The 14,563-nt window shown below is 38.7% G+C and overlaps 1 protein-coding gene across 1 annotated transcript in view; it reads left to right on the top strand.

Annotated features, from left to right (window-relative positions):
* Window positions 1–14,285, top strand: part of ANKRD44 (ankyrin repeat domain 44) — a 313,592-nt gene extending 299,307 nt beyond the window's left edge. Inside the window, exons 23-28 of the mRNA XM_044913694.1 lie at window positions 5,665–5,748; window positions 6,963–7,108; window positions 7,559–7,641; window positions 10,314–10,396; window positions 11,353–11,444; window positions 13,811–14,285. Of these exons, the coding sequence (XP_044769629.1) occupies window positions 5,665–5,748; window positions 6,963–7,108; window positions 7,559–7,641; window positions 10,314–10,396; window positions 11,353–11,444; window positions 13,811–14,058 (736 nt within the window). The 3' untranslated portion in view covers window positions 14,059–14,285. The remainder of the gene's footprint in view (window positions 1–5,664; window positions 5,749–6,962; window positions 7,109–7,558; window positions 7,642–10,313; window positions 10,397–11,352; window positions 11,445–13,810) is intronic.
* The last annotated feature ends 278 nt before the right edge of the window (window positions 14,286–14,563 follow it).

Genomic DNA, 14,563 nt, shown 5'->3' with positions numbered 1-14,563 from the left:
CCATTTAACCAAAGTGATATAGCTAATAAAGATAAATACAGAAAGTTAGTAGTGGCTTATGAAACAAACCAAAAAAACTCCTTAGCTCTTTTAATACTAAGAAGACTGGGTTTTCTTAAGTAATTAAAGACTTGATAAAGATAGCCTAAAGCACAGTAAATTTTGGTAAGACACGAAATCTCTGCTTTTCAGGAGATTACTTAAAAGGTTAAAAAAAAAAAACCCAAAAACCTTTATTTACAGTTTCTTATTAAGAGCAGATCAGTAATCTAAGAAAAAAACCCTTTGTTCCTTTAACAGAGAGAAAACCAAATTCTAATTTTGCACTAGTGTACTTTTGATATTAAAACTCATTTTTTTAAAGCTTAAGTAAATCCATTCCAATCTTAGCCAGCTTGACCACAGAGAATTCCTTTTCCAAGATTCCTTTTCCACAGACCTTTTACAGCTTTTTATATCCATTCAGATTTTGTCCTAATTTTTCCCTCTTTCACATTCCAGAAAAAACAGTCATTTTACTTTAGGACAAAATTACTTTCTCTTTTTTCTTACCAAAAAAATAAAACAAACAAAAATCATGTCTTTGATAACTTTCCTTATCCAAAAAAAAATACACATTCTACTTTTATTACCTACTTTTCTTACAGTTATTTTCTTTCACCCTTATTATTTCTTTTTTTTTTTTAAAGATTTTATTTATTTATTTGATAGAAAGAGAGCGAGAGAGGGAACACAAGCAGGGGGAGTGGGAGAGGGAGAAGCAGGCTCCCTGCCTAGCAGGGAGCCCGATGCGATGCGGGGCTCAATCCCAGGACCCTGGGATCATGACCTGAGCTGAAGGCAGACGCTTAACAGTTGAGCCACCCAGGTGCCCCACCCTTATTATTTGTAAATAGTTTTAATTGATTAAAATTCTTAACCCCTAGAATCCTTAATTCCTAGTGGAAACTAAGAAGTAAGCAATAGTGGGTTGTCAGTTACATTAGCATTCTGTGGATTGGCAAATTCATAAATAAATTTCATAATTTCTAGGAGTATATTCTTCCTTATAATACATATTTCAATGTGGTACAAAACATGTTTACTAATGGAGCCAAATATCTGTAGTTCCTCTGTCAAAGGAAGCCAAAAGTGGATAAATCTATGTTCGGTAATAATGTTTCAGAGTTTTATATTAATTGGAAATGATCTAGAAGTCAATGAATATCCATCATTTAATGTATCTCAGCTTAACTAAGGTTTCAGGTTACCAAAAAATTTTGGAAACTATTTTTAAGTATACCATAAAGCATAATTACTGTTGAAAACTTTACTTATAAACTTTTATCTTACTTACATCTATTTAATTTACTTATTTTTAATGATTATGTTTAGATCACTCATGAAAATTTCATGAGATATGAAACAGCTAACCATCATCTTAAATTATCTTTCTGGCTGACGAATTCTGTAACAGTGATAACATGAGCTTATTTGATTTTTAGTAAACCTAGGTAGAATAAAAGTTTTATGTCTGCATTATAAATGCTGATAACTCTGAAGACATGCCTGTTTTAATTAAACTGACCAACCTAAAACTAGTCCTTGTTTACCAAAGATAAACCCAGATCGTGTGAACCCGAAAAACATTTGGGTTAGTTGCTATATTTCTGAGAATATACTTGGCTTATATAAGTGCTTAATGTTCTTTTTATTATTATATTATTTTATTTTTATTTATTGGGGAGGGGTACAGAGAGAGGGAAAGAGAGAATCTTAAGTAGGCCCACACAGGGGCTTAGTCTCATAACCCTGAGATCATGACCTGAGCCAAAACCAAGAGTTGGACGCTTAACTGAGCTACCCAGGCGCCCCAAGTGCTTAATGTTCATTAAGCCAATTAAATAGAGCTCTTTACAATTAATTTTGGCAATACCATCTGGAGATAGAAAAAAACATAATTATGTACATATACATACAGATATAGATGGACACGAACAGAAATCTTAATAACTTTTGTTTTTATTTTATTTTATTTTTAAAGATTTTATTTACTTATTTGAGAGAGAAAGAATGAGACAGAGCATGAGAGGGGGGAGGGTCAGAGGAAGAAGTAGACTCCCTGCCGAGCGGGGAGTCCGATGCGGGACTCAATCCCGGGACTCCAGGATCATGACCTGAGCTGAAGGCGGTCGCTTAACCAACTGAGCCACCCAGGCGCCCTAACTTTTGTTTTTAAATTTTAGCCTTTAAACAGGTATGATAATGCAAAACTCACTAGCTTATTAAACAACAACAGCAATAACAACAACAACAACCACAGATCCAGATTGTGTTTCTGGCAGATGGAATAAGTTAAGGTTACCTGCTCAGATGGCTTAAACTTTTTACTAAAATTGAGAAAACTTCAAATTTTCAAATTTTTTAAAATTACAGTATAGTTAATATATAGTTTTTTAAAATTTTTATCTATATTCCAGTTAGTTAACATACAGTGTTATATTCATTTCAGTGTACAATACAGAGAGTCAACAATTCCACATATCAGAGACTTAAGATTTTTTATTTCCCTAGTTTCCAAATAGTCGTTCTTTTTTTTTCTTTTTTCTGATAAGAATTATCTCCCTGAAATGTGCTCAAAGAAATGGCCTAGATACTAGTTCCTAGAGAAGACCAGGTACATCTCAAAGGCAGAGAGAAGGAATGCAAAATCCTCCAAGAAGAATTTTACAATACCTACAAGCCTTTTCAGATGAATAAGAGAGGTTTGGGGATTGGTAAAAAGGATAGGCGAGCTTTTTCTGTTCTTTAAAAACTCAATTTGTGGGACGCCTGGGTGGCTCAGTCGTTAAGCCTTTAGCTCAGGTCATGATCCCCTCATGGGGCTCCCTGCTCAGTGGGGAGCCTGCTCTCCCTCTGCCTGCCGCTCCCCCTGCTTGTGCTGTCTCTCTCTGTCAAATAAATAAATAAAATCTTTTAAAAAAATGAATAAAAAATAAAAACTCAATTTGTAAGGCAAGGAGAGTTGATTTTAATTCCTTAAAAAAGGGGGGCTGTCCCACTCATCCAACTACATTATCTTTAATTTGCTTCTTTATATCAAGGAGCTCTTCCTTCAGCTAAGGTAAAAATCAAATTATTCCTTTGTTCTAGACTTAGAGCTGTTTGTATTTGGAATGCCCCCACCCCATTCCCTCACCCCAGGTACATAGTTTCATTTTAGCTTACTGGGAAGGCCTAAAGAAAGTTACTATTAGGTTCTGAATATCAGCTTCCTATTTGGCCAGCTTTTGACCAACCATAAAGCTACTTTTAAAAAAGAAAAAAAAAAAAAAAAGGCTTTCAAATATCTTGTCAAGTTTCAACCAGGACAAACAGTAACTATTCCTGGCAATATTGAACAACCCATGAATGCAAGGTGCCCCCAAAGATGGTGCAAAAGATACTACTGTCCCAAGATCCAGAGCTACCTCCCAAAGATAGGTAAAATAAAGAAGGATTTAGGACAAACAGGAAGGCAATAGCAGTCCCTGGGAGAGAAAAGGATCAATAACCAATGGATACTTCAAAACCAAATTCACAAGAGTTTGAATTTGGAAAGGAAGGGACAACATGAAAGTATACCTTTCCCCCTTGATCGGCCACCACAGAGACCAGGAAAGGTGAATCCGGTAAGAATTCTCACCCTTTGCCTGCTCATGCCGGTTTTCCCAGGTCCCATCTGCAGGCTCTGGAATGAATGGAGTTTAAAGTAGAGAGTATTGCCCTGGATCTACCAGAATTCGGCAAGATTTTCCCATTAATTTTAATTTTACTTCCCCTTAACTGTTAGAATGACTGGTAGCAGTTTATTGGAGAATCCTTTGGTGTCTCGTCAACACTGGAAGGGGCCTGTATAGGGGCCCTCCTTGGAGGATATATATGGGGGCATTTGAGCTGCTATCAGAGGATTTGCACAAAACCTTCTGGGACAGTCTTTTTGCCAATGTCCTGATAGGTTGCAAATGAGACACCGATTTCTGAGCCAGTGTTTTGATGATGGTGCAGTGGGGGGGGGGGGGGGGCCGGTGTTGTTTTGGGTTTCTGGCCTTGTAGCAGTTGCTGCAATAAGGCCACTGACTTTGAAGACTTGTTTCTGATCCTGTAGCCCCCTTCACGGTGGGAAGGCAGTTCAGATAGAGGATTAATAGACTCTTAAGTACTCAGGTAAAGGAGGATAGAGGGCAGTAGTAGGAGTCATATCAGTCTTACAGTCTTAGTTTTAGGTACCTCTTGTGTCTTTAATTTTTCATTAGCCTGGGCAATGAATCTTTCAATGAAGCCCTTTTGGAATCTTCAAGCTTTTTGGAAGCTTCTGCACACCAATTAAAATAGGTATCCCATTCTGTTTGTTGATTTGGGAACCCTTGCTTTCAAGTGTACTCCTTAAATGAACGATCTTATCTAACTAGGACATTCCCCATGCTGGCCATTGTAATTCTGGGTTGTCTAAGTAATATTTTGCCATTTTTGTAGGTATCTATAGCATCTAGGATCACAGTTTGTAGACAGAAAATAAGCAACTGTGCTGGAAGGCAGAGTGCTCAATTCTTTGAAACTTGAGGATCTCAAGTTTCTTTAGCTAAGCGTTGAGTCTCTTGGAGCCAAATTAGTACCTAAGAGAGATGTGCCACTGGGTTTGGGATTTGTGTGGTGTTTTACAGTGTACCTTGTTGCATGGAAATTTTGTTGAGGTTGGTGAGTGACCTAGTGTCAATCGAACCTGTTCCATAACCAACTTATCCTATTACAAGAGTCTTAGATTTATGTGATGAGTACTCTAGCGGCTTTTGAGTGCTCAACCTATGCCCATCAATTTTGTGGCTTTGGCTTCTGAGATTCTCATTAACAATAGATCTATTACTCTCCACAAGCTTTCTTTACAATGGTGGATGCCCTAATGGCTTTTAATCGTCCAGTTCACACCTACGTAGATATTAATGTGCCATTGGTCAAAACGGTCTGTATTTTTGTCTTAATTTATTTCTGCAAGTCTCCCAGTGGTTAATGCTGTGGACTTACCTCAAGGTCCCTGTTAGTCTTTTAGAGGCTGCTACCTGCTGTGGACTCCCACTATAGCTGTCCCAGAGCCTTTCCTGGATCACAGAATCTTTCTGGGAACTTCAATAAACCCCTTTCCTTTAAAAAGTTTTGGATAAAGTTTGTTTAGCTTAGAGAGTTGCACACAAGGGAACAGACCTCAAATCCAAGAGTGACTCACCCTTAGCCCTTGGCAACAGTGAACTCAGAGGGTTCGGCAAGTGCCTTATCTCTGTGTCTCCTCCTGTAGGCTGTTGAGTAGTCAGCTTCGAATCCCACCCTCATCACCAAAACTGTTCAGATGATTGAAGAAGACAGATTAGGTGATAGAAACTTTACTTAACACTTCATGAAGCAAGCAGTTCTTCAGACTCTTGAGAGTGAAGACTGCCTGCCTCATGAAGTGTTAAGTAAAGTTTATTTGTATGACCTAAATTGTCTTCTTGAATTATTTGAACAAGAACATAAACCACAGATATTTGCATCAGACATTTTTAAATGTGTCAGATTGTTAAATATACAGTGCATAGGAAGATGGAGTAGGAAGGGATATATAATTTTTTAAAAATGTAAAATTTTTAAATGTAAAATCTATTTTCACTTTAGAATAAATGATCATGAGAATTGTGCATCATTGCTACTGGGGGCCATAGATTCCAGTATTGTCAATTGCAGAGATGACAAAGGCAGGTAAGTGATGCTAAGATGTCATGCCTCATGTCTTGATCAATCTTAGTCTGTGCTTTGTGGTTGCAAATAGCCAAACATTTATTATTTTTTAATTGAAAAAGTAACATAAAAGCATGGTTTTTATTTTTTTAAGTGATTTTGTTTAAGTAATCTCTACACCCAACATGGGGCTCGAGCTCACAACCCTGAGATCAGGAGTCACATGCTCTACCTACTGAACCAGCCAGGCACCTCTAAAAGCATGTCTTTTAAAAATTAAATATAATAAAGAGTATATAATTAGGAGAAATTACTCTTAGCCCAGAAGCCCCAGCCTCTTCCATCAGGAAAGCCACCTTAAACTATTCTTTGAAATTTTTATATTTTCCCCAATATTTTCTGTACATAGCTACAAACATATATGAAGATATATACTTTTGTTCTTTTTATGCAAATGGGAGAATTCTATTCCAATGCTCTGCTTTTAGTGTATCTTGGAGAACTTTTCATACCAGAATATATAGATTTACCATATTCTTTTTAAAGCTGGATATTACTTCATTGAATGGATAGACACTTAATCAGCCTGCCTTCTATTGAAGAACATTTAGGTTGTTTCTAATATTTTACTATTTCAAAGAGTGGTTCAGTGAACAGTATAATATATGTATCTGTTCACATGACCAAGTATGTCTAGGAGATGAAGTTTTAGATTTAATTTTTAATTTTGATAAATAATACAAATTGTGCTCCTAGAAAAATCAACTACCCATATTAGACAGTGGGGGCTTTTTTATTATTTAAATAGCCAATTATCTACAAATTTAAGGCTTAGTTTTGAAAGTGTCTTTTTAAAGTAATCTCTACACCCAGTGTGGGGCTCGAACTCACAACCCTGAGTTCAAGAGTCATGAGCTGTACTGACTGAGCCAGCCAGGCGCCCCAATTCTGAAAGTACCTTTATCAAAGATGAGAAGTCACTGGAACTCAACATCAAAGGGTAAGTAAAGATGCTAATTTTATTATCAGAGCCACCACTTAAACCCCCTCCAAATCTAGGGGGTGTTCAGTGTCCATCCCAAATGGACTTTAGAGAGGGCCTAATTGTTATCTCTGTAAAATGAGAAGTTTTAAATCCTTAAGATGACACTGTGCCCAAGTCTCTCAGGCGTATACAGAAAGAGCGTGTGTTACGTTTAAAGGAAGCTAAAATCCTATTTGTTTTAAATCATTAGGACACCCCTTCACGCGGCAGCATTTGCTGATCACGTGGAGTGCTTGCAGCTTCTTCTGAGACACAGTGCTGAAGTGAACGCAGCAGACAATTCAGGGAAAACAGCGCTGATGATGGCTGCCGAGAACGGGCAGGCGGGCGCCGTGGGTACGTGCTTGACTGGTGGGCTTTGCGCTCATGCCCAACCCAAACCGGAGTAACGTAAAACCAGGAAATCGGTTATTCTCTTGGTATATGCATGTAAAAAAGGCCAACATTTTATGTAAGCCAATCGATTCTGCTTGCTAATTGTCTTCAGTCCCCTGTTATTGGATGATTGGTGGACCTTGTCAAAGTGAACCAATCTTTGTGCAGTGAAAAATCTCAACATTTAGAGACTGAATATAGCAACAGAATTATTTGACCTGGAAATAACAAAACTACAAAGACGATTAAAATGAACATCTATAGACCTTGGATTTCAATAGAAAAATATGGCAATAAATTTTTCCTTTTTTCTTTAAAAACATCAAATATGATGATGTCATCATACTAATTTAAATGTGTTATTGGAGTTAGCCTGTCGTCTAAGTAACTCTCTTTTGGCTTTTTCTATAGATGTTTTGGTGAACAGTGCCCAGGCTGATCTGACTGTAAAGGATAAAGACTTGAACACACCCTTACATTTGGCTAGTAGCAAAGTATGTAAATGAATTTGAAACAGTGTTACTTAGTGTTGTAATCATACTCATACCACTTACATGCTATCTCAGAAGTGTGTATCATGGCTCTTAATTAAGATGTACGTTTTCCCAGGGTGTTGTCAACTGTAAGCAGAATGGAAGGGGAAGAAGCACAGGGCAAGACCCACGTAGGGGTTGGTGAGGATATGCTTTTCATGGCATTTGCCACCTGCGTTCTTATGCAGTCTGTCTCCAGGGGGTGCAGTACCACATCAACTTGGCTTTAAACACAGCTTAGGACCTTAGTTATGTGGCTTCTAAAATATAAACAGGTCCACTTGTTTTCATTTTGTTCCATTTGCAGACATTGTAATAACATAGCCAAAAAAATACTCTCCTTTGAGGCAAATAAGTGTGTTCATGTGCATGTCTACCCTTGGCCCTTCTTTTTCTGGTGCATAGTTCAATGCAAGGAACGTGTTCGAGGTTTTTTGTTTTTTTGTTTTTTTAGTAGCATTATGTTCACATGTAGCTCAAGATTCCTGCTTCTGTAAAAGACAATGATACATAATAATAAATACACAATTTTACAAAAGTGAGATCATAATGTTTGAAAAGCTTAAAACCTGCTTTTGTTACTGAATCATATCTTATGAATCTTTTTTAAAGATTTATTTGTTTATTTTAGACAGACAGAGAGAGAGAGAGTGGGGAGGAGGGGCAGAGGGAGAGAATCTTCAAGCAGACGCCCCATTGAGTGCAGAGCCTGATGCGGGGCTCAATCCTATGAGCCCATGAGATGATGACCAGAGCCAAAATCAAGAGTCTGATGCTTAACCGACTGAGTCACCCAGGCCCCCCATGAATATCTTTCTTTTAGATATCAAATTGTATCGTGTTTTATTTATTTATTTATTTTAGTTTTTAAATTTTATTTATTTATTTGACACAGAGAGAGAGACAGCGAGAGCAGGAACACAAGCAGGGGGGAGTGGGAGAGGGAGAAGCAGGCTTCCCGCTGAGCAGGGAGCCCGATGCGGGGCTTGATCCCAGGACCCTGGGATCATGACCTGAGCCGAAGGCAGATGCTTAACGACTGAGCCACCCAGGCGCCCCTGTATCGTGTTTTAGAAGATGTGTGGTTTTCTACCTTAGGAATGTGCCATCCTTTATTCCACTCATCCCCAATTGTTAGACATGTGCTTGTTTTCAAATATATGCTACTATAGATGCTACTAATTGTAGAGAATTTTTTTTAAAGAATTCTTGCTCATTCCTTTAAGATAAATTCCTTAGTGTAAAATTATTGAGTCTAAAGCTATGAACATTTTTAAGCCCAAATGGGCCTCTAATAAGATCACAACCGTTTACACTCCACCAGCAGTGCATGAGAATGAAAACTCCATGGACATTTCTGAAATTACATTTCAGGGGCTCCCTTATAAGGCGTTATAGGGTGATTCCAGTTAGCGCCAGTGGTGGTTTATTTCAACATGGTGACAGTATTAAAGGTGTTGTCTGTCGTACCGGATGCTTTAACTGTTCCTTTCAGCGGTTGCACTTTCTCACTTCTTGCTCTGGGAAGCCCATGGAAACCCCAGAAAGGGCTCTGTTTCGTGAAGTTTATTTCAAAGTGTGGTGTTTTCATGAAGAGAATTGCAGTGCTCTTCAAACTTTATTGTGCAAATGAATCACCAGAGGCTCTTGTGAAAATGCTGGTCTAAAGTGGGGCCTGAGATTCAACGTTTCTAACTTCCAGGTTAAGCTGATATTGCTGGTCTGTGGACCACACTGAGTAGCAAGCGTTTAGGAAACCATGACCCCTTAACAGAGCATAGGCCTGAAATCGTGAAAGGGTCTCTGACTTTTCAGTTGATTTTTTTTTTTTTAATTATCAACCATCTCTTTTAAGATACAAGGATATCTTCCCCTGGTTGAGGAAGAAAAGAATGAACTTTCCTGAAAGAGTCCCTTCCCAGTGTAAGGCAGTACATGGTGATAAGTGATACCGATAACAGATGTAACGGAAATTTCAAGGGTAGATGGATCAGTGAAGTGGTCATTGAAAGCTTGAGGAAGGAGATGGAACTTGACATATGTTAAAAAACATTGTTGACAGATTTAAAGGATGCTCCTAATTCTACTCTCTGCCAGCTGACCTTGCTGAGCTGGCACCTGCTTCAGCTCTCTCAACATTACTGCTTCAGTTGCCTTAGAAATATTAATACTTTAGATCAGGTTTACATTAATCAAGTCCTAATAGACCTTCTCCAGAATCTTTGAGAGTCTAGGGTCCTTCAACCATTTGCTTTTTAGAAGAAAAAAGAATTACTCAGAAAGTTGCTTTAAAAATGTTTTTAGGCAGGGACACCTGGGTGGCTCAGTCGGTTAAGTGTCTGCCTTCGGCTCAGGTCATGATCCCACAGTCCTGGGATTGAGTCCTGCATCGGGCTCCTTGTTCAGCAGGGGGCCTGCTTCTTCCTCTATCTCCTGCTCCCCCTGGTTGTGCTTTGTCTCTCTCTCTCTCTGACAAATAAATTAATAAAATCTTAAAAAAGATTTTTTTTAATTAAAAAAATGTTTTTGGGCAGATGATGTTCATTTTAAATTTAAAAGCACAATGAAGTAATTTTTCAGGAGCTTTTCTCTGTTTCTGTCCCGTGTTTCTTATCATTTTTTTTCTTTATTAGGGTCATGAAAAATGTGCCTTGTTAATACTTGACAAGATACAAGACGAGAGCCTTATTAATGCAAAAAATAATGCACTGCAGACGTAAGTGTGACTTCTAAAGTTTGATTTGGACCCAGATTCATAGTCATTTATTCAACAAATTCTAAGAGTGTGCTATGCACTGGAGAATACAGTGGTGAAAGACACAGACCTGCCTTCTCCTTCACGAAGTTTATAGTCACATACCTACAGATGCTGACCGAGCTAACCACTTTTAGTTAGAATCTTTATTTTGTTATGCCGTCATACAATTTTGTAATATAATACTAGCATTATGTATTCTTACTGGAAAATGACAGCTTTATAAATCACATGCCCAGAATATGTTTGAAGAGTTTCTAAGCAGTTTGTCTTAATTATATTTTAATATAATTCAGTGTAATCTTCAGCGTGAAAGACCTAAAAGCTGATTTGTTTTCCATTTTAGTAAATTACCTATGCACTTAAGGACAAAGGAATATTAGGATTTTTTTTCCGTCAAGTTTCTTAAGAAATATATAGCAGAAATGAATATATTGGGTTTGACATTTAAGGTATTCTGAATTCAACAAAATATCATTTAGTGCATTTAGTAATAACAAGGAGGTTCAAGACAAATATATATGGGTGATATTAACACCAATCATGTTGATGGACTGTGTGAAACAGTGATTCAAATGCTGGAATAGAAAGCAAGGGGTAAAGAGCCTTCTAGAAAACACACTGGAGCTTACGTTCTTTTTCTCACTTCCTATCTGTTGTCACTGAGGTTGTTTGAGATGCAGAATATTTGTCATATCTATAGAGAAATCTGGGCCAACATGGAAGAACAGTTGGATCATTAGCACCTGGAAAAGATCTGGCCAACAAATATTTTTATTAAAAGAATATAAAAATATTCATGTACTCCTTATAGATTCTTAAGTATTTCCTTCCTTTTAGCAGTGCAGCTCCCCCAAATGACACATTCCTCACACAAATATGTATCATGGTTGACGCTGGGTGTTGTCTTCTTTCAGACCCCTCCATGTTGCTGCACGAAATGGCTTGAAGGTGGTAGTTGAGGAGTTGTTGGCCAAAGGGGCCTGTGTACTTGCTGTGGATGAAAATGGTAAGTGGAAAAACTAGGCAATTACCGCAGGTACCTCCCCTGTGCTCTGAAGCCAGAGGAAAATGAGAATGATAGGAGCTCAGTAAAAAGGCAGTAAGAATTCTCTCCCCCTTGGAAGTTTCTGTGTGTGCGAAATCAAATGGGGATAATTTGTCCTGTCTGTCTTTGTAAAACACATAGTCCACCTGTAGCCCACCAGTGCCTTCCATTCTGCATGTAACGCCAGCAGCTGGTCTCTAACTCTGCAGCGTGGTGGCTCAGCTGCTTCAGACACACTGAACAGTTGGCAGACAGGCATTCAGAATTCGAACTGCATTCGCTGAAGAGTTAGAGACTATACATGTCATTAGTGCATGCTCAAGGGCTCAAAGAAAACCTAGGTCTTTGTATTTCAGTTCATTCTGAGATCAAACCTTTTTTTTTTTTTTTTTTAAAGAAGAGATCAAAACTCATATTCTCAGTATGGATATTTGGGGAACATGAGTACAATTTTTTAATGACTTTCTAGGCTTGAAAGCTTCTCCTGATCTATGTAACCTTCCTTTTCTAAATGAACTAACTCTGACCAGAAGCTTTCTACTCTGCTTCCGAAGAAATTTGGAAAGCTAATGAATAACAGAATTATGTGAAACTACCATTTTAAGCACAATGCCTATTAACTGTGGGGAGCAAAAGATGAACTTCTGGATATTTATGAATGATGTAATTTTTTAAATGTGGCATTAATTGTGGCATTTAATTAAAGTATCATTAACTTAACTCAATTAACTGCTTATTACAGGTATTGGAACTAGCAGCCCATGCCTATTTCTCAGAAGTAAGCATTAGCCATATGACATCATTAGCTAATTCCTGTTAGTTTTTGTTTTGCAGCCCCGTTTATCCTAGCATGTACCCCACTCTGTCCCCAACCCGACTCATCTAGGAGGCACAGAAAGTTCTGTTACCTCATCGCCTTGGTTGTCCCTCCTCTCCTTCCCTCACCCTCTTATGGCTATTATATATCTTCGGGTTGGCATGCAGAAGTGCACAATTTTTCTTCAAAATGACCCAAAGAGCTCAAAATAAATTAGTTTTGTCTTTCTCCATTGTAAGCCTGCTGCATCTGAGGCTTTTCCTGCCAATAGCAACCCCGGGAAGGAGAGCCCTGGGTCAGTGGAACTGAGGCCTTTCTGAGAGCTCAGCTGTATCCCAAAGGCCTGGGAACAATTTGGGGCAGTTTTGTACAGCACTACACTCATAAATCCTTTACTCGTCAATGACCTCTGTGGCATGGAATGTTAAGATACCTGTCTATTCTTACTTGTTTTTGTACTAGAGAGAGGAGTGATCTGTTGGGGTGGGGGAGGGGCAGAAACTAGGCCAAGTGTTGATAGAACTTGACAAAATGTTGAGTTTTATTGAGCCACTTCCTCTGAATAAATGAGTGAGAGGTAGTAGGAACTTTGCCAGCAGAGGAGCTAGGCTAACCCTTTCAGGTCAGTAGAATAAAGGTTGGATAAGGGTAGTAATTAAGTCGAAGAATGTATCTACGTCCCCCTGCACATGTTTCATGTGTCAAGACAGTTTTCTCTTCTGGATAGGACCCATCGAGTCTAAATGGTAGAGAATGACAGGACTGTACAGCCATTTTCCCACACCTGTCATAGTTGGACTTTGGGACTTCGGTTGGTTGGTGTGCTATTTTTAAAAATTCTGTTAAATTTCACTTAAATGATAGTAAATTTTAAATTACAAACAATCAGTCCTTTCCTGTCTGATCTGCTCAAATGATCCCATTTTCCTAGAACAAGTTAATTGGTATATACTTTATATAAACATATGTAAAGCAACAAAACTGCGTTAGTCACATCTACAGACATCTGATTTTCGACATCTTTTCTAATCTGACACACAGTTACCTACTATGGAAAGTCATTGTTCTCAGAATGAGAGTGCTCTGGCCCAAGCCTGAGGCGCATGGTGTGCGTGTGCTCTCAAGTGGAAACACCTTTGTGGTTGTCCTGTTTCGGGTTGTTTTTGTTTTTGTTTTTGTTTTGTGGAATTGTGTCCCACCCCTGCCCCCTTGTGTTTCTGTTTATTAGATGAAGACTAGAATTCTCCTAACTTTGGATAACATAGTGCTTGTTGTCATGTAAACTGAAAAACCAAAACCAAAACCCCTTCATAAAATGTCTCCCCCTCCCAGTTCCCTCTTGCCTGACCCCTAGCATGACTTGTGGGAAGTAACTCCTGTTTTTGCCTGGCATGATTTCTAACTCAACATACATCTCCGCGTGTAAGGTTGTATGAGATGTACTGTGGAATGCTCACGCCGCCTTTGGATTTCCTGGACTAACCACTGCCTTGTCTGCATTTACGCCCAGGTCATACCCCGGCCCTGGCTTGCGCTCCTAACAAAGACGTGGCTGACTGCCTGGCCCTCATTTTGGCTACCATGATGCCTTTTTCTCCTTCCAGTACAATGACGGCTGTCAACTTCGTTTGTTTTAAAAAAGACAATTTGAGCAGGACGACCCTCTCCAATCTGGGTAGCATGGTCAGCCTGTGCAGTAACAACATAGGCTCAGAGGATGGGTACAATGAAAATGACTCTGATTCCGAAACGTTTTGACTTTGGACTGTAGCAGCTTTTCCTTGATCACCCATATTGGAAGAAGGGAAAGAAACGTGAATTCCAGGTTTATGTTGTGTTCGAGTATTATTATGGGCCTGGGCTTCCAGAAGCCAGTAGAAAAGGAATTAACCGAACCCAGGGAGGGCAACTAGACTGTAGGGCAAGGCACTCACATAGATGGGCCCTGATTTTTGTTTTCATGTTTTCCTTAGATCTAAGATACTTCTGTGCAAGTCTACCTCTCATTTTAAGTAAGAAGTAAAAAAATGCATTTAATTCTTTTTCTTTTGGCATGATGCAATTGAGAGGGAGCTGTTCTCTAGAAAGAATTTTTTTTTCATTTACTCACTCAGCAGTGAGTTCTCAGAAGTATATCCATATGACATTCATGTCCCCTGGGAGGGGAGGGAAAGGGTGGATAGGAATTGCCTCAAACCTCTTCTCACTTTGATGTTTACTTCCTCACTAAAAGCCAAAGGTAAAGGTGTTCATCTTCAGAAAT

The sequence above is a fragment of the Neomonachus schauinslandi genome, chromosome 3 (genome assembly GCF_002201575.2).
Source record: "Neomonachus schauinslandi chromosome 3, ASM220157v2, whole genome shotgun sequence".
NCBI classification, from domain to species: Eukaryota; Metazoa; Chordata; class Mammalia; order Carnivora; family Phocidae; genus Neomonachus; species Neomonachus schauinslandi.
This window is presented reverse-complemented; position numbering and strand designations above follow the sequence as displayed.